Source organism: Pseudonaja textilis, chromosome Z, assembly GCF_049901715.1.
Source record: "Pseudonaja textilis isolate UNSWEBS1 chromosome Z, rPseTex1.2, whole genome shotgun sequence".
In the NCBI taxonomy this organism is placed as follows: domain Eukaryota; kingdom Metazoa; phylum Chordata; class Lepidosauria; order Squamata; family Elapidae; genus Pseudonaja; species Pseudonaja textilis.
This window is the reverse complement of record NC_142008.1, coordinates 122,641,179-122,661,362: the sequence shown is the minus strand read 5'-3', so window position 1 is coordinate 122,661,362 and position 20,184 is coordinate 122,641,179. Positions and strand designations below refer to the sequence as shown.

General features: G+C 42.7%; 1 protein-coding gene across 1 annotated transcript in view; it reads left to right on the top strand.

Moving 5' to 3' along the window:
• The window catches only part of PLOD3 (procollagen-lysine,2-oxoglutarate 5-dioxygenase 3), a 51,810-nt gene that overhangs the window by 16,437 nt on the left and 15,189 nt on the right, over positions 1–20,184 (top strand). Inside the window, exons 2-10 of the mRNA XM_087915909.1 lie at positions 2,639–2,730; positions 3,426–3,562; positions 4,368–4,531; positions 6,898–7,010; positions 13,562–13,625; positions 15,405–15,502; positions 16,746–16,847; positions 17,110–17,241; positions 18,954–19,075. Coding sequence (XP_087772035.1) covers positions 2,639–2,730; positions 3,426–3,562; positions 4,368–4,531; positions 6,898–7,010; positions 13,562–13,625; positions 15,405–15,502; positions 16,746–16,847; positions 17,110–17,241; positions 18,954–19,075 — 1,024 coding nt within the window. The remainder of the gene's footprint in view (positions 1–2,638; positions 2,731–3,425; positions 3,563–4,367; positions 4,532–6,897; positions 7,011–13,561; positions 13,626–15,404; positions 15,503–16,745; positions 16,848–17,109; positions 17,242–18,953; positions 19,076–20,184) is intronic.

The following is a 20,184-nucleotide window of genomic DNA, read 5'->3' as shown; positions in this document are numbered from 1 at the left end:
AGAAGATTCGGACCACACATTTCTTAGAAATTGCTCAAAGCTTAGACCAGCTCAACCTTAGCAACTTTTAACATAGATGGACTTCAACTTCTAGAATTCCCCAGCCAGCCAGGTTTGAGAAACACTGGTTTAGCATGTAAACCTCTTTAATCTCTTCCCTTTTTATACACCTACCAACAATGCTGTGAACTAATTAGACCATCCCAGAGATAAACGTCCACTCTAATGTTGTAAAATTGTGCACCATATGTGTTCTACTTCATGAGATGCTGCTGTTTGAAGAAATATCCATCTGGTTCAGTTTTAAGATGGGAGAAAGGCACTGGAGACAAAATGGAGGAGGAGGGGCTGATTGGAAAGATGGTTTAATGATGAAGCAGAAGCACATAGATGTTTCTGTGCAGCTGAACACATGGAGTTGAGGAGGGGTGTTTATACCTTCTCTTGGGCTTTGTACTTGAGCTTCTTGTTCCTGTGCAAGAACATATATTCCATTGGCTGTCTTCAGATTTCCATGGGGCCATGTAGGGGTCATAGCTGGCTCTATAGGCAAAGTATAAATCCTAGGTGTTTGTCTGAGCGCCCAGGTTTGGTTGAAGTTTGCTGGGGGAGGGTGCAACTGAGATGATGCAATGAAGGGGCTAAGTGTTCTGAAAGAGTGTTGATCAATTCTTATTATGGCTTAATGGCAGGGTGGATAAAAATAGATGCTTAAAAAACAGTTTTTTTTAATTTAAATGGGATTTTTTTTATTTAAATTGGATTTTTTAAAATCAAATTTATTTTAATAAAATGCTTTTGGAGTAAAAATCTATATAAATATAGTTTTATATTTAAGATACATGAATAATTTAGTTTATTTAGCATGAAATGGAGCTTAGTTATGTAGCATGAGGCTGTATATGCTGCAATATTTACATTTTTGGTAAACTTATCCAATGAATCCAAGCCCTACAAGCTAAATAGGAAACCTTCATTTTAGTCTGCAAATAATAATATTAAAGATCCTAACTACCAGCAAGAATGACACTCACCTGCTGCCCACCACGTTTCCTCACCTTGTGTCGATGCTGCATTACCAGACGTCCCATTAAAGTGAATGGGACTGTCGGTAAATCAACAGTGAGTCAGAGGAGGAGCCGCTGTGGGACAGAGATGACAGCTGCTCTTTAAAAATTATGGTTTAAATTGACTTGATTTAAATCAAGCCTTTTTACTAGTGATTTAAATAATGATTTAAATCGACTTGATTTAAATCAAATTCACCCCACTTAATGGCTTTGTCCTGGTTTGGAGGTTGAGCGAGGGTATTTTGCTTATGAATAGAGCTGTCAAATAGATGGGGGAGAAATGGAGGTAGTAACAGATTTTATTTTCCTGGGCTCCAAGATCACTGCAGATGGGGACTGCAGCCAAGAAATTAAAAGACACTTGCTCCTGGGGAGGGAAGCTATGGCAAATCTAGAAGCATACTAAAAAGCAGACATCACCCTGTCAACAAAAGTATGTATAGTCAAGGGTATGGTTTTCCCAGCTGCAATGTATGGCTGTGAAAGTTGGACCCTAAGAAAAGCTGAAGTCCAAAGAATTGAGGCCTTTGAACTATGATGCTGGAGAAGACTCCTGCAAGTTCCTTGGACTTCGATCAAACTGGTCAGTCCTAGAGGAGATCAACCCTGACTGCTGTTTAGAAGGCCAGATCCTGATGATGAAACTCAAATACTTTGGCCACCTAATGAGAAGGAAGGACTAAGGAGAAGAGCCTAATGCTGGGAACGATTGAGGGCCACAGAAGAAAGGGACAGCAGAGAAAAGAGGTGGCTGGATGGAATCACTGAAGTAGTAGGCGTGAGCTTAAATGGACTCTGGAGGGATGGTAGAGGACAGGAAGGCCTGGAGGAATGTTGTCCACGTGGTTGCGATGGGTCAGACACAACTTGGTAACTAACAACCACAAAGAGCTGTCTATCTCTTTAACTCTTAAGTGCTGACATCTGCTGTGGGCTATCAAGGAGGGTGGAGGCTGCTTTCTGTCTCTTTAAGAGCACGTTTCTCCATTTCTCATCCAGGGAAATATAATATTCTGCCTTTTTTAATATTTCCAAAATATTTCATTCTCCTAGAAGAAGAGTGGGTGCTAACTTTCTACATTGCATAAGTGTGAAAAACGGTCATAAGTCATTCCCCACCCTCCACGCCCCTGTAACTTCAAACGGCCACTAACTGAATGATTGTAAGTTGAGGATTAGTTGTATCCCTTTCTGCAAACTCAGTGTAACTTGAACTCAGTGTGGCTTTTAGAAGGAAAAAAAAATACAGGGTGTTGGGTGAATCTGAGCAGAGAAAGAATGTGTCTCACAAGGTTGGAAGGAAAAGAGCACTTTTGAATTTCTCCGGTTCACGTTGAGTTCAGCATTTTCAAGTAATTGAAATCTTGGCAATCAAATAATTTGTTTTAACTTCCTGCACACTAAATAGCAAAGCATGTGAAATATTTGAGGTATTTTTCTAAACCTGCCTTCCTGGGCTTGCTAGAAGAAGAAATGGATAGCTCTAAAAACAGTGCTCTGATTTCCCCCTCTTGTTTTCTCATTTTGAATTCCCTTGTCTAATTCCTCTGTTGCCATGCTGTTTGCAGGGAAGCTCCTGGTTCTGACTGCTGCCACGGAGAAAACAGAGGGCTACCGGCGCTTTCTACGTACCACAAAATATTTCAACTACACTGTCAAGGTGTGTACTTTCTATATTATTGAAAAAAAGAGAAGGGGAGGATGGGAACATCGCCTACTAGAAGGGTTAATCTGAGCTCTGCTATTTCTGCCTTTTTGCAATCTGTAGGGTACTTTTGGAGAACAAGTCAAAGAAAGTTAGCCTATGGATTCCACAGTGGCTGAGAATTCTGGGAGTTGTAGTCCTGAAACATCTAGGCCACTTCAAGCACAGAATGGTTGGTAGATGGGTGGAAAATTCAGCATTTTAGGAGAAGCCGCTGTGTGGCCTGTCATGTTCCTGAACAGGAGCATCTGAATTTCAAACTTAGAAGACAAATTTTTTTTAGAAGAATTTTTTTTTTTAAATAAAATAGTATCTAAAAGAATTGGGATCTTGGAAGACTTCCAGTCCAACCTCTTGCTCAAGCAGGAAACCCTGTACCATTTTAGACAAAGCATTGTCCAGTCCCTTTTAAAAAACCTCCAGTGTTGGAACACCCACAATTTCTAAAGGCAAGCAATTCCACTGATTAATTGTTTTCACTGTCAGGAAATTTCTTCTTAGTTCTAGGTTGAACTAATCTCTCCTGGATTAGTTTCCACCCATTGCTTTTTTTCTGGCCTTCAGATGCTTTGGAGAATAGGTTGACTCTCTTTTCCTTGTGGCAGCCCCTCCCTCACCTGTCTCACCAGTTGTCCTAATGTTTCTTCAAGACTTTAGGGCTCGGTGAAGATTGGAAAGGAGGTGATGTTGCTCGGACAGTCGGCGGAGGTCAGAAGGTCCGATGGCTGAAGGCTGAAATGAAGAAATACGCAAATGAAGAGGATCTTATTGTCATGTTTGTGGACAGGTAAGGCTGATCTAATCTTGGGTTGGATCCATAAGAGGAGAATGTGCGAGATGATGTTCTCATGTTAGCCAAATCTGGATCTAGGTTTTGCCTCGGCTTATTTTGTCTAATAAGCAACTGAGTCAGAAGAGCATTTAAAAGCAATTTATTAGAATAGTCTGATGAAAATTTGTCTCCCTATGAAAAGGGGAACACGTAAACATGGCTTACATTTACCTTTATAAGAAGCCCAATAATGAACCTCAGAGTAAAAGTTGTTTGGTTTAAAATTAATAATCTCCCTAGTTACAACACCAGAATTAAAGCATCCAATATTATGTGAGCATAGCCATAGAAAAGAGCATTATATTTTGAATAAAAGTGAAAGAAACATTTGCAAAGGAAAAATGTCAGAATGGGTACCGGTAAGACACATCCTCAGCGCTTGAATATTTGTTTTGCTGAACAGCTGAAAACAAAACTTTTATCTACAACATATTGAATGCTCTCCTGCCAGTCCTGGTTTCTAGGAGGGAGGCTTTTCTGGAAGATTACCGCTTATTGTGGAAAATTAGTAGCAATACATCTGAAAAAGCAAATTTAAAACACAAGAAAACCCATGTTGGTTAGCCAATGCAACACTACAACAAAAACCATATTGCGACTATTACAAAGTCCATCTTGTGTGGCCTACAAGCCACAGCCCATAAGTTGAAATTGGACTAGGGTGGGTTCTCCATCTGCCTGTCCCAGCCATTCCCTTGGTTTCTAGAGAGGAACCCATTGTTTCAAGCACTGACTCAAACATGCCTTCTTTCCCCCCTAGCTATGATGTGATCCTGGCTGGAAGTCCAATTGAACTTCTTTGGAAGTTCCTGCAGTTTAAGAGCAACCTGGTCTTTTCAGCAGAAATTTTCTGCTGGCCGGAATGGTCCCTGGCTGAAAAGTACCCACCGGTCACCTTTGGGAAGCGCTTCTTAAACTCTGGAGGTAAAGGGCTCAGGGTGCTGTGGGGTGAGGGTGGAATCAGGGCCATTCCCAACTCCATGCAAGGAAGACCCTGTTTCGTACCAATACGGATGTGGTGGGATTTAAATTCTGGGAACTGAAGGACACGTTTTGAAATAGTACAGATATTCTTCAACTTACCACCACAATTTCTGTTGCTAAGCGAGATGATGGTTAAGTAAGTTTTGCTCGGCAACCATCGTTAAATACATGCCAGTTGCTAAGTGTCCAAATTTGGATCATGTGACTGCAGGCATGATGCACCAGTCATTAGTGGGGGAAAAAGTTCATACAACACCTTTTTCAGTGCCATTGTAACTTAAGTCACTAAGCCAATGGTTATAAGTCAAGGACTACCTGTATTGACTTTAGCAAGAACTTGGAGAAAGTGGATAGGTACAGCAGTTAGCCATAGCTGTGTAAGTCTAGCAGAAGGTACAGCAATACAATTGTTTGATTTCTGCAAATTATTACAGGTAGTAATAATAATTATTATTATAGTCATAATAGTAACACGAAGCATGTTCTCAGAACCAGTAGGAAAAAAATTGGAAACCCACCCCTGATAATGAACCCAAACACACCTCCAAAATGACCACTGCCTTACTAAGCTGAGGGTAAAGGTGATGGAATTGCCAAGTATGTCTCCAGACCTAAACCCTATTGAGCATCTGTGGGGTATCTTGAAATGAAAGGTGGAGGAGCGCAAGGTCTCTTAAGTGCAAGTGGGAGAGGATTCCAGTGGCAACCTGTGAAGCTCTGATGAACTCTATGCCCAAGAGGGTTAAAGCAGTGCTGGAAAATAATGGCGGTCACACAAAATATGGACACTTTGGGCCCAATTTGGACATTATCACTTAGGGGTATATTCACTTTTATTGCCAGGGGTTTAGACATTAATGACTGTTTGTTGCGTGTTTACACTGTTATATAAGCTGTATACTCACTACTTTACATTACACCATGTGTCATTTCTTCAGTGTTGTCACATGAAAAGATCAATTTAAATATTTACAACGTGTGTGTGTGTGGGGGGGGGTGTACTCACTTCTGTGAGATACTATAGCAACAACTTTGTTTAACGACTTGACACTCTCAATTGTAGTCCCAAAATGAGGACTACCTATAAATCAAAGGAACAATTTGTGTGTGAACAAGCTTCTTGGAAAACCTTCAAGGTTCATTCTGCATCTCTTACAATTCCTGCCATCATTTTTCAAGCTGAGGCCACCATTTACCTTTTGGATACTTGCAAGATTATAGGCAGCCATATGGTCTAGAAACTTGTAGTTGCTGTTCTTTTTTAAGCAGTGGTTCTCTCAGCACACCAAATTGTTCATCTTCAGTGCCAGATTGTGGGATGGTATAGCAATACAGCCTGGATAGAGAATACCAAATGCCCTGGAGAATTCCTTAGCTCTGATTTCCTCTGGTGTGTATCAAAAAAGGCAATTTTTCTGTCTCAGCTTGTCATGGACAGGCTAATCACTATCTTGATCAGGGGTATCAAACTGAATTTCTTCAAGGGCCAAATCAGCATTGTAGTTCTCCTCTGCAGGCCGGACAGGGGGGTCAGGGAAGGGAGGGAGACAGGATGGGTGCCTCCTGCAGCACCCTGCTGGCCAAAATGGGGCACAGGGGAGCCATGCGTGGCCCCCACAAGCCCTGTTTTGGCCTGGACTGCCTCCTGCAGTGTCCTGCCAGCCAAAATGGGACACAGTGGGCCATGCGTGGCCCCCAAAGCCCTGTTTTGGCCTGGGCTGCCTCCTGCAGCGCCCTGCTGGCCCCCACAAGCCCTGTTTTGGCCTGGGCTGCCTCCTGCAGTGCCCTTCCAGCCAAAATGGGGCACAGGGAGGCCATGCCTGGCCTCCAGAAGCCCTGTTTTGGCCTGGGCTGCCTCCTGCAACACCCTGCTGGCCAAAATGGGGCACAGGGTGGCCATGCATGGCCCCCACAAGCCCTGTTTTGGCCTGGACTGCCTCCTGCAGCACCCTACCAGCCAAAACGGGGCACCATGGTCCAGTCCTTTGCTATTGCCAGGCCGGCACCACCGACCAGATTAAAGCAGTCCCCGGGCTGGATTTGGCCAGCGGGCCTTGAGTTTGATACTCCTGATCTTGATAGATCACAAGTAATTCTAGATCAGGCGAGATTACTAAAAAGCACCTGATGATTTAGTGAGCTGGCAATTTTGTGAGCTAAATCCCAATCTTCTCCAAACCTAGAAGTGTAGTATTTTATAAGCACTTGTTTAAGATTTTTTTAAAAAAAGTTTACTAGTTTCAAGTCCTTAGCACTACTACCCTGTTACGCAACATCTAAAAACACGTTGCATTTTTGCTTTCCAGGATTCATTGGCTATGCCCCTGTGATCAACCGCATTGTCCAGTTGTGGAAGTACAAGGATGATGATGATGACCAGTTGTTTTACACACGTATTTACTTGGATCCTGCCTTGCGTGTGAGTGCTGGGAGAAACTGCCTTGTGTGGTTTTTGTAGTCACTTCTTACAGTTACAGTCTGCCTCTGTTAAAACATATTTGGGCTTCATTCCCCACTCGCTAAAATGGCTTATGCACCTCTGACATCGCCACTCCAATAGCGCTATTTCCAAAGAGGGCCTTACTGTATCCATACAGGGCTGGAACTGGCTTAAAATTGTCCTAGTCTTGCTTAAAGTTCAGCCAAACCCCATCAGTTTCTCTCCTTTTTCAACTCTAACCTCCAGCATATTGAGAAAAAGAGAAAGAGCGGCTGGTGGAAAAGGGCTGCTGTAGGATGGAACTCATTGTCAAAGCAATACAGATCACCCTGCCCACATTCTGGTCAACTGCAGGGGCTGAGCCATGTTTACTGTGCCTTCCTGGCCAATGGGGAATTAGCTAGTGATGTCATAAGTCTTGCCAGTACTCTGGTATATGAGAAGTCATGGGATATCCAATTCTTGCTGGAGAGGTCAGGAAGGCAACTCAGTTGCTTATCAACCATTAAGATAGCAGGAATTGAATATCCCACGAATCCTCATGTACCAGGGTGGGCAGGGTGACCTGTATTGCTTTGACAACGAGTTTCATCCTAGAGCGGCCCTTTTCCCCCAGCCGCTCTTTCTCTTCTCAATATGTTGGAGGTTAGAAATGAAAAGGTCTTAAGTACTAGACTCAGTTCAGAAGTTTCAATGGATTCCCCCCCCCCCCCTGCAGTCACATGACCAGTTTGTAGGCACTTTAGTGGCTGTTTGCAAGGTCCCGTGATCACATAACCATATTTTAATGTGTTTTCGGCAGGGCGGGGGGGAATCACATTTACTTCTAGTTTTTAGCAAAATTTGTCCACAAAGAACAATCGGTTCACTTAATAACTGCAGGATTCGCTTAATAACTGCCCCCACCAAAAAAAAGGCTGTAAAATCAGGTTGGTTATAAAGCAGGGGTGACCATCACGACTTAGGGTCATAATGGGCAGGCTCCATTACAGTTGTAAGTTGAGGATTTCCTGTATTCTCCCATGAGCTGTTCAGAGCAACCAGGAGTGGGAGGTCCTTCAGTCTCTGCATGTCTAGGCTGGGCTTAATTTGTGGAACGCTCCTCCTCCTCCACGGGACTCCTCCCCAACATTCCCCAGTTTTGGTTCAGCCTCATGAGAGATAGGCAGTGCTTGTGATTCTTCCTTGGCCGAAACAGGAAAAATTCTTTCCTTGCTAGCAGGTTTGAAAGTTAATCAACTTGTCTTTAGAATCCTTTAGCCTTCTAATCGCATTGCGATCTCTCGACGTTGGCTCCTTATTGGGCAGTCGGAGATCGCTCGCTTTACAGAGAAGCGCCAATTCGCTCCCCAAAGCAGTGGGAGGCTTCGGCGCTGCTCCGCGCCCCCTCTCCACAACTGCTCTTTCTACCCCTGCCATTCCGACAGATAGCCGCAGAGTTTCTTTTACCCAAACAGCGGCGTGAGCTCTTTGCTCACTATGGAGTTGTATCGCTTTCCTTCCCCCTCTGAATGCCACTTGGGTGGAAGATTCAAACGCTTAGTGCCTTCCACCTTCCCCGCCGTTTAGCCTTATAGGAAGAGCCATTGGAGGCTATTCCTTCAAACAGTGGGAGTTTGCTGCTGGGGAGCGCGCTAAAAGATTAACGGCCGGAGGCCACCTTTTCTTACAAAGACCTCATGGCCGCGCTGACTGTATTCCATTTCGTGCTGTGTGAAGTAACTCTGTCCCGAGCAGAGGTTCCCTTCAGGAACACTGGGGATCATTATACCCTTGTCTTGTTTTTTTTCTACATTCGAGACTATTCCTACAGTTAATTTGTTGGCTAAACCCTCACAGCCTAATCAACCCAGCGGCTCATCTCCGTGATATCCCCGTACGACTCCAGTGTTATCTTGATGACATCTTGATTTTGTCATCTTCCGCTCATCAAGCAGTCAGAGATACTCAGAACACATTACAATCCCTACAACAGCACGGGTTCTCAGTAAATTGGAAAAAGAGTCATTTAACACCATCGATTTGGTTAACCCATCTGGGGGCAGTCATAGATACAGTGGAAGGCAAAGTTTACCTGTCACCAGATAGACTAAATAGCATTCAGCAATTAGTTAAGGAGATCAGGGGTCTTAAGAGGGTGTCCCTAGCAGAACTACCAAAATTGTTAGGCAAGATGCTCTCATGTATCTCTATCATCCCTTGGCCTGGCTCCACACTAGATCCCTCCAGTGGTTCCTGCTCCTGTACCAGTGCTCCGGCCAAAGCAACTCTAAACACAAGGTCAAGGTACCATCAAAGGTCCTCATATCTCTCCTCTGGTGGACCAGACCAATCATCAACAGAGGCTGCCTCTTCAAAGAGCCACACAGACTTACCATCACCACTGATGCCAGCCTGTTTGGATGGGGAGCACACGTTCAATCGCTCACAACCCAAGGCCGCTGGTCTGTCATAGAACAGTCGTGCAGCATAAACTGGCTGGAGCTTCAGGCAGTACACCTCACTCTCCACAGCTTCCTTCCGCAGGTACGCAATCAGCACGTACTAATATTGACTGACAACGTAACAGCCAAAGCTCACATAAACAGACGGGGGCACACAGTTGAAACATCTCATGCGGGAAGTGGAACGCTTATGTCGTTGGGCGGAGAGCAACCTACTTTCCATCAAAGCAGAGCACTTTTCGGGCCTGTTGAATACACAGGCAGACTGGCTGAGCAGGGCCACAATCGATCAATCGGAGTGGCGCCTCCATCGACTCTGTTTCAAGAGGCGCAGGACATTTGGACAGCCGATGGTGGACCTGTTCACTTCCCCTCAACGCTCAGCTCCTGAGATTTTTTCCCAGGTACCCCTCGCAAGGAGTGGAAAACTTCAATTTGGTCTGCTGTTGTTGGCCCCCGGGACTTCTGTATGCATTCCCGCCACTTCCACTGCTTCTCAAGATCATCCAGAAGCTGCTAGATGAGAGGGTGGAGCTGCTTTTACTGGCCCAGACAGCCGTGGTTTGCAGACCTCCACAGTCTATCTGTATCAACACCATGGAGAATTCCGTCAGCCAGGCTCTCGCTAACCCAGGGACCCCTTCAACATCTAGATCCTCAATGGTTGCACCTGACCGTCTGGAGGTTGAGCAGAGTTGTCTGAAGAACGAAAAGTTTTCCAACAGAGTTATCACCACTATCCAAGCCTCCAGACGCACCTCAACAACTCACATTTACAATGCCACATGGTCCAGTTTCTGCAAATGGTATACCAAGTCTCGAATTAATCCCATCTCTCCATCTGTGGCTCAAATCCTAGAGTTCTTGCAAGAGGGACTTGACAAGGGATTATCACCTAATACGTTGAAAAGATAGGTGGCGGCCTTGGCATCAGTTCTCACTTGTGAAGGCCTACTATCTCTTTCCCATCATCCACGCATACGGAGTTTCCTTCGAGGAGCCACAAATTTACGCCCTCCAGCGGTACACCGTTATCCCACCTGGGATCTTAACAAGGTCCTCCTCGCACTTGCTAAGGGCTCTTTCGAACCCTTGAAATCGTCAAGTCTCCAATTTCTGACAAATAAAGTAGTTTTCCTGGTAGCGGTCACTTCTGCTTGTTGTGTTTTGGAGATTGTAGCTTTGTCTATCAGACAAGATCTTTGTGTTTTCCATTCTGACTGGGTGGTCCTTCGCCCTGATCCTGTGTTTATACCCCAAATTAACTCGGTTTTTCATAGGGCACAAGAGCTGATACTTCCTAATTTTTGTCCCAGACCATCCCAAGGATTGGAACTACAATGGCATAGGCTTGATGTGAGGCGAGCATTGTGAATATATATTAACCGCACAGCGGCTTTCAGAAAAACGGAAGCCTTATTTGTGTCATTTCAGACCAACACTCAGGGATGCAAGGTTTCGCCTTCTACAATAGGCCATTGACTACGGGCCGCGATAGCGAAAATGTATCAGACTCAATCACTGCAGGTGCCCAGGGGCATAACAGCTCATTCAACAAGGAGCGCCGCAACATCAGCAGCGTAGGCCACACAGGCACCAATAACTGAAATTTGTCGAGTCGCAACCTGGGGCTCTCCATCGCCATTCATTAGGCATTATAAAATAGATGTGTTTGCATCCGCTGAGGCCTCCTTTGGCAGAAGAGTTCTGCAACGGGTCCACAGGGACCAGGAGGGGTTTCCAGACCAGACGGAGTCCCTCCCCTAGGACAGGCCAAGCTTTGGTATGTTCCACTACTGGATGCTCTGAACAGGTCATGAGAGAAAGGGCGTTGCTACTTACCTGATACACCCATTCTCTTTGAGCTGTGAAGAGCATCCAGCCCCACCCTTTTTCCATCTGGTTGGGTCCTGTTTTGGCCAATGAATTGTTAGGGGATTGAGGACGAGGGCGTTTATTTCTCTCTTCGCCAAAACTGGGGAATGCTGGGGAGGAGTCCCGTGGAGGAGGAGGAGTGTTCCACAAATTAAGCCCAGCCTAGACATGCAGAGACTGAAGCACCTCCCACTACTGGATGCTCTTCACAGCTCAAAGAGAACGGGCGTGTCAGGTAAGTACCAAAATCCTTTCTCCAAACTGGTGCTCTTGACCTAGTTAATGTAAGAAAGTTTGCTATCTGTTTCAAGTCTGTTGTGGGAGCAGGACCAATCTCTGAAAAATTGAAATGCATATCATTTAGTACAACATATGATTAGCAGAATCTAAAATATGATCAGAAAGTCAACTTACATAGTGACCAATGGGCTGAGTTGCTAAATTGAGTTTCAGGTTTTCCCACCCCACTTTTGAAGGAGCAGCTCTAACCAGGAAGAATTTTACAAAATACTAACAACTGAGTCTGGATCTATAATTCACCACATTGCTAAGCTACCTCTCTTTTAAAAAAACAACAACAACAAACTATTGATTATAGAACTAAAATATCAAACAAACACTTACACAGCACACAGGAAAAAAAAGAAAAAGGAAAAAAGTGCAGCCTCCTTACTTTGGTTGAAAGAGTGGGTAAATCTGTTGAATAAAAGGATCTTATTTTTAGAAGGCCACGATTTACAGAGAGGATGGCACGCATTTTTATGGGACACTGGAAAAATTAAGCAGAAGTAGTTCCACAGACATAATTAGAGATTCCTTATTGGCTAATTGGAATAAAATAAAATAAAAACATTATTTAAAAATCTCAATCTGGATCTCAACGATGGAGGCGATGATACATCCAAATAATCTAGATCTTAATAAAATGATAAAATACAAAGACCTTCTTGATGTGCAAGGAACTTTAAAATCATGGCAAGATCTCCAAGAACAAGGGCTACAAGTAGACCGGTGGGCTTATTTGTAAATTCAAAATAGATATAGCCAGGACAAGAAAAAAAATGGAATTTATACTAAGGCACAACAATTAGATAAAATCCTATTAGGTCCAGATTAAAAATATATAACTAAATTTTACAATTACTTATTAGAGATGGAATTAGAAGAGGAAGTAGTCAAAGGCAACATGATAGCTTGGAGCAGAAACATAGGACGTAGCATTACATTATTAGAATGGGAAAAGGTCTGGACAAGGAATAATAAAATTATAAAATCAGCAACATATAAAGAATATGCCTATAAAATGTTTTATAGATGGCATCTCTCGCCCTCGAGAATAGCAAAAATGTCTCCTAACATGAATCCGAATTGCTGGAAATGTAAAAAGAAACAGGGAACATTTTTTCACATGTGGTGGTCCTGCACTGACGCTCAAAGATACTGGCATAGAATAAAAAAATAGTTAGAGGAAATAATGGTGGAGCAAACTGAATTAAAACCAGAATTCTTCTTATTGGGGATATTTAATAGACAAATTTCTTAAAAAGTCAAATATGTAATACTGCATATTCTTACTGCAGCCAGAATAACCTTTGCACAGTGTTGGAAACAAGCAGATATTCCAATAGAGGAAATGATTATTCAGAAGATAACAGCCTGTGCAGAGATGGATAAGTTAACCTTAGCACTTAAGGAAAAAGAAACATCAGAATATTATAGAAGCTGGGAATGCTGGTATGATTGGATAGAACAAAAATAGAAAAGATATTAGTAAACAACGTAAAATGTAAAAGAGGTAGTAATTATATATTCGCAATAAGATGTATTTGTAAATATATCACCAATATTGATAACAAATAAGGAACCATAGACTGTCGATAGTAGAATTGTTAGCTAAGCTACCTGTCTATGGAGATTCTCAGTCATCCAGGTCATGGTTGCCCGAAAGGTGTTTTTTCAAGAGGCAGTTGGACTTTCTGTTTTTTTTCTTTGAAGATGTTTAGCTTCTCATCCAAGAAGCTTCTTCAGCTCTGACTGGATGGTAGGGAAGGGAAGGATTTATATTCCTATGTTGCTAAGCTACAGTTCAGTGTCCTTCCCAAGGCCCTGGTTTGTAACTTGACCATGGAGGGTTTTGTAGAAGGATGAGAAGAAGAATAAGTTGTGTAAGGAAAGGACTCTGATTTTAGTTCCTCACTGTTGTGTTTATAGGAAAAATACGGGATTACCTTGGATCACACATCCAAAATTTTCCAGAACCTGAATGGGGCCATTGGTAAGTAAATAGTGCTCCCAATGAATCAGCAAAAATATGTCTGGCAGAGGAGGAACTGCTCGAAGGTAGAGACAAACAGGAAAGGAGTAGACAGTGCTTGGGAAATTTTGTAACCCAGAGATCTCAAAATACAGGACTTGACGCTTTAACAAACCCAAGTAGAGTTGAAATTTCACCAAGAGCAGAATGATGGAGACCAGGGCTGTCTGAACAATTTAAACAAAGCAACTATTCTAATGGCATGAGGCAACCACCAACCTTGTATACATGCTTACAACATCACAATGCACATAACCAAAAGGTGTTGGTTTGGTTTGTTTATCATTTGTGCACAGAGATATACCACGGACACCTCTTGTTAAGGCTATTATGATTTAATGGGCTTGAAGAACATCCACTATGGATGACCAGCAGTATCCTTTGATGTATCCCTGGTGGATTCAGAAAACCAGAACAAGTCATCATGGAGAATGAGAGACAGTACTCCTACTATCTTTGTCTCTGCACCATCTAGATTAGAAGAAATTGACATAATGAATCCATTTCTACCAGCATTTTATTTAATTGTCATTATGTTTTCCACACCTATTTACTTTTTAAAGAAATTTATAGAGTCACCTAATTCACACATGGGGACTCTGGGCAGCTTTCAACATTAAAATGACACAATCTAAAAAACCCCAATGTACATACATACATATACACCGCGGCATCACCAAACACAATCAGTGCCTCAGATAGAAAGTCCAAATGGAAAGTGCTAAGAACAACCAAGAAGATTATAAGAAGCTCACTTCCCGTTATTCAGGATACTGCTTATAAGTGCTATGTGCTTAGAGCTCAAAGCATTGTTAGATACCCCACATACCCACTTCAAGGTCTGTTTCTGTTGCTTCCCTCTGGGAGGATGTTTCAAAGTATTTCTAGCAGGACTACCAGATTCTGTAACAGCTTTGTTCCCTATGCCTTACATGTATGGCATTCAGCTTTGTTCGGTATTTTCACGTCATTGTAGTTGTGCTTTTAAAGTTGTAGCAATGTTTGGCAGAATCTCATTTGCCATCATCTGTGTTCTGTATAGTGTTCATCTGTTGAACAGATGAACACTATACAGAAGCCTGATGATGGCAGATGAGATCTGCCAAACGCTACAACTTTAAAAGCACAACTACAATGACGGGGAAAATACCCGAACAAAGCTGAATGCCATATATATATATATATATATATATATATATATATATATATATATATATATATATATATGTATGTTTGTTTGTTTGTTTATTTGTCATGTTTATATAGTGCATATTGGAGGCGGTGACCTTTTGAGGGCTGTATGCCACAAAATTTCATTTTAATGTATACTGATTAGTGTACATTTAAAGTGACAATAAAGTTAGTTTAACTCTAATTAGCCACTTGTTAAACTCTGTATCAACCTGGGTTCCCTGTTTATTTATTAAACGTATTTACATAGTTCTCCAACTTGCACACAATGGGCAGCTATGTAATACCTACCTGTATTACATACTGTGTATATGTAATATATATGTAAACTGGCTTACATACGTATTTATACTCCTACCTCCTATTTTCCCCATATCAACAAACCTGCAAGGTTGATTGGGCAGAAAGGGAGTGACTAGCCCAAAGTCACCAGCTGGCTTTTGTGCTTAAAGGAGGACCAGCACTCATATACAATATCTTGGCTTCTAAGCCAACAACTTAACCACGACTCCAAACTTGCTTATTTTTACTATTTTTCTTGTTTTGCAGAAGAGGTTGTGCTGAAATTTGAACAGACCCGTGTGCGAGCCCGAAATGTTGCATACGATACCCTTCCTGTGGTTGTCCATGGCAATGGACCCACCAAGGTAAGTTGTCCCCTTTTACAAATTACATTTGCACAATGTTTATACCCAGACTTTGACTCCAAAGATCCTGTGAAGCAGGTTGCACCTAGATAGGTAGATAGATAGATAGATAGATAGATGGATGGATGGATGGATGGATGGATGGATGGATGGATAGACGGACAGACGGACAGACAGACAGATGGATTAGCCTATAGGCCATATTAACCAGGGGTGGGATTCAGCTGGTTCGGGTGAACCAGATGTTAAATTTACATCTGGTTCACCAAACTGATAGTTGAACCAACCAGCTGGCCCTACCTACCCCGGCCCTCCCAGGAGACTCCATGTGGCCAATTTTGGATGCAGGTAAGTGCAGGGTCCAATTGGAGGCTCTGGGAGGGTGAAAAATGCCCCTTCTGGAAGTCCGGAAACTGGCCTGTTTCCAGCTTCTGGAGGATCTCCAGAGCCTGGGAAGACTGTTTTCGCCCTCCCTAAGGTGGAGGGAAGCCTCCGGACTCTGGGGAAGGTGAGAAATGTCCCTCCTGGAAGTTCTGATAGGCCACACCCACCATGGCCACACCCACCCAGCAACTGGGCAGGGAACTGGTTGTTGAGATTTTTGAATCCCACCCCTGATATCAACGTATAGGTTCAAACACATATTACCAATAAAATTCTAAACAATTTAAAATGAGAATAGGATAAAATACAATAGTTATAGGATTAAATACAAAAATGTCATACATAAATATGTAAGATAGAATAAAATGAGACAAAATTATATTTCTGTATCCCGCCTCTGGAATCTACCCCAATCAGGCCCACCTATGCCAATCACAGTGGGACCATTTTAGTTAGAAATCGTGTTGTATTAAATGTTGTTTTCAGGTTCTGGCCACCCATGAGGTATGTTGTTTAAATATGGGCCTCTCACTGGACCATATATATACTTATTTCTCGCCCCTTTATACAAACAGCAATTGAATAATGTATGAGTCAAATCTTCTACCTCTTCAGCAAAGAGCAAAATGTCTGTGTGTACTTGCCTGCTTAGGAAGTTGATATTGAGTTTCTACCTCTTCAGGGAGTGGGGAGCTAAACAAGGCTGCTCTTTTTTCATTGTTCTCCAAAGATCTCAAATTCACTTCCTTCCTTGCTCACTTGTTAAGAGCTCTAAAGCAGAATCCAATTTCAGAAGTATTAGTGCAACTGAGCTCCATTCCGTCTTTCACTGATATTTTTTTTCCTTCTCTCCATGCAGTTACAGCTGAATTATTTGGGGAATTACATCCCCAATGCCTGGACTTATGAGGGGGGCTGTGAAGTGTGCGATGATGACCTCCTGGATATGTCGGACTTACCAGTGAGTCTCTGGGTATCCTGGTAGAGCTTGAAAGTAGGGGAGGAATATAACCCAGATGGGTTTTGGTAAGGATCTTAAATCAGGGGTGTCCAACTTTGACAAGTTTAAGACTTCTGGACTTCAACTTCCAGAATTCCTCTTGTTGGCCATGTAGGCTGGGGAATTCTGGGAATTGAAGACTACAAGTTTTAAAGTTCCCAAGGTTAGACATCGCTAGTCTGAGCTTTGAGACATAGATCTCTTTTCTGTCCTCCATTGCCAGAAAGAGTCATATCCACGTGTTCTGCTGGGTGTCTTTATTGAAAAGCCTATACCGTTCCTGCCTCAGTTTCTTCAGCGTCTTCTGACTTTGGACTACCCTTATTCTCACCTCAGCCTCTTCATTCACAACCACGTGAGTTGAGTCTATAAGCAGCCCTCCTTGACTTTAGATTGCAACTCCCATCAGCCCATGGGCCTGTCAGCTTGGGATGATGAGAATGGTCTTCCCAAAAATCTAGAGGACTGTTATGTTAATGGGAACTTCTGGGATTGCTCAACTTCCTTTATTTCAGTAATTTCCTTGATACCGATTGCTTTTCAGCTGTGTGTCACTGGAATGAGATCCACAGCTGGACATGGTATCTATTGCAGAGGTTGTAACTCTGGATTCCCTGGGGGAGGATTGGAAATGAACAGGGAACAGATGTTAGCTTCCCTCTCTTCCAGTTATGAAGCTGAAATCTGCAGAGATCTCAAAAAAAATGTTAAAAATGTACAATCACCAAGCTTAGCATGGTTATAATTAAGTATAGAAACATATTTCCAAAAGGGACAGAAAGAAAAATTAACCCTTGGCAAATTGAGACTGTCTGCAAAAATATAAAATACAAAACAATTCAAATCAGTGCTATGAGATTTCAGGTAATAAAATATTTCTAGCTTGTAGAAAAGTTCCAGCTGGCTGGAATATAATGTGGCTAAACAGAAAGAGAATTGAGGAAGTTAAGAGCCATCCTATTATTTCCACTGCCTGCCTGTCAACCTTGTGAGGTAGCCTTGACAGAAAGCATACTCAGGATTACTCGCTGTTTTAGTATACAGTTACATTAGTGGAAAGTATACCTTTCCTCCCACACATTTACAATCGAAGAATAGCAATAGCACTTAGACTTCTATACCACTTCACATGCTTTATAGCCCTCTCTAGGCAGTTTACACAGCTGGCATATTACCCTCAAAAATCTAGGTCCTCATTTTACATAAGGCTGAGTCAACTTGATGAGAATGTCAGGGTTACAAGTAATACATCCAAATCAAGCAAAACTGCAAGGCAAGACATGGCAAACATCAGGTAGATTCTTCAAATAGCTTTATTGGAAATATCATATTAGCACAGATCTGGAGAAAACCGACTCTGAAGACTTCCATGATTTTCACCTAATTAAAAGTAAAAGTTTTCCACTTTCTCGAAACAATCACATGGTCCAATCACAGTGCAGTCTGGCAGCCAAGTAATACCACTCTGCCTTCCTCTGACCAAGTGTGAGAATGTCTTTGGTTCCCAAGAGAAAATATTTTGCTTTGGCTACAGAATCCCAACTATCTCAAATCCACCTTCCCTATTCCTCAGCTCCAGTGTGGCAACACCGAAGCGGTCAAAAATGGCTTCGGTCAGGTCAGCTTCAGGGTTGACAGGGAACTGAGCTGCTGACAGTTGGCAGAATTATCCTGCAATACTGCATTCTAACCACTGCGCCACCAAGACCTTTCGAAACAAGGGACGCTTCTGAGATGTTTGCCATGTCCTGTTTCTTGTTCAGGCTCAATTGTCTCTTATCTGACCATTTGCCTGGCCTAGTTTCACAATTTCAGCAACTTGAAGATATGTGGACTTCATCTCCCGGAATTCCCAGAAAGCACAGCTGACTGGGGAATTCTGGGAATTGAAGTCCACACATCTTCAAGTTGCTGACATTGTGAATCGTTATTGTAGTCTGTGGCTCTTCTTTTCTGTCTCCTAAAATCATTTACAGATGCCATTACACCTCTTTTACCCAAACCTTGAGCTTCCCTTCCATCTTGGCAGCCCAAGGACATTAATAAACCTGTCTGACATTTTGCCAGGAGGTGTATCACGAGCCCCACATCCAAGCTGAATGGGATCAACTTCGCAAGGCTTTTGACACCATCAAACTAATAGGCCCAGAGGAAGATCTGAGTGAGGGCGAAGCCAGAGATATGGCTATGTAAGTAAATAATAGTGTAAGGATGTAGAGATTCTCAGTCATCCAGGTCATGGTTGTGCCGAAGGTGCTTTTTCAAGAGGCAACTGGACTTTCTTGTTTTTTTTTTTCTTTTGAAGATGTTTCGCTTCTCATCCAAGAAGCTTCTTCAGCTTTGACAGGATAGTGGGGAATGGAAGGATTTATATTCTTTGCAGACAGCTCGTCATTTCCATCCTTTTTAGAGGGTCATTAGAGGGTCTTTGAAGCACTTGGAGGTTTATCATGTCCTCAGGATCACCTTGATCTTGGTTCCTGTAGTCTGTATTTTTTTCCTCTGGAAATGCATTCCTACTTCCACCCCATTCAAAGGATGTTCATCCCAAATTGTATAGCTAGAAGTCTGTAGAGATTCCCAGTTACCCACTATCCTGTCAGAGCTGAAGAAGCTTCTTGGATGAGAAGCAAAACGTCTTCAAAAAACAAACAAACAAGAAATTCCAGTTGCCTCCTGAAAAAGCACCTTTTGGGTAAATACAGTGTAAGAAATGACAGATTCAGCTATCAAAAATGGCTAGGAAAGCATGCTGTGTGTGTCTAATGGGGAGGAGAACAGCATGCCATAAGCAAAAGCAGAGATGCCAAGGCACATTTTCAATAGAGCTGGCATCATATCCCCCTGCCCCATACACGGCCAGCAGAAATTCAACCAGGAAAGCTTTGCTTGTGGCTACTAAGCGCTACCTTTCAAGTATGCCGTTTTGATTATTCCCAGATTTCAGGTGCGACATAGCAATGAATTGTGATTCTGCAGATGTTTTTTCCCTCCAGAAGTCCCCAGAATTAACACATGTTGATAAGTGGCTGTATTCATCATCTTCTTTTAACAATAATCTCTTGCGGGATGGAGTCTGGGCAACTGAATGGACCTAGTAGAATATTTACTGGCCAGATGCCCTTCCTGTTGCCCGTGTGGAATTTTGTTGAGCAGATATATTCTCATTGTGCCTAGAGAGAGAAAAATATCTGCCTCTACCTAGGATCGAACTCATAGCCTCCTGATTCTGAGGCAAGAGCTCCACCTCTAGGCCACCACACCACTCCTTGAGAAGTGATTGTGTTCCTAACACAAT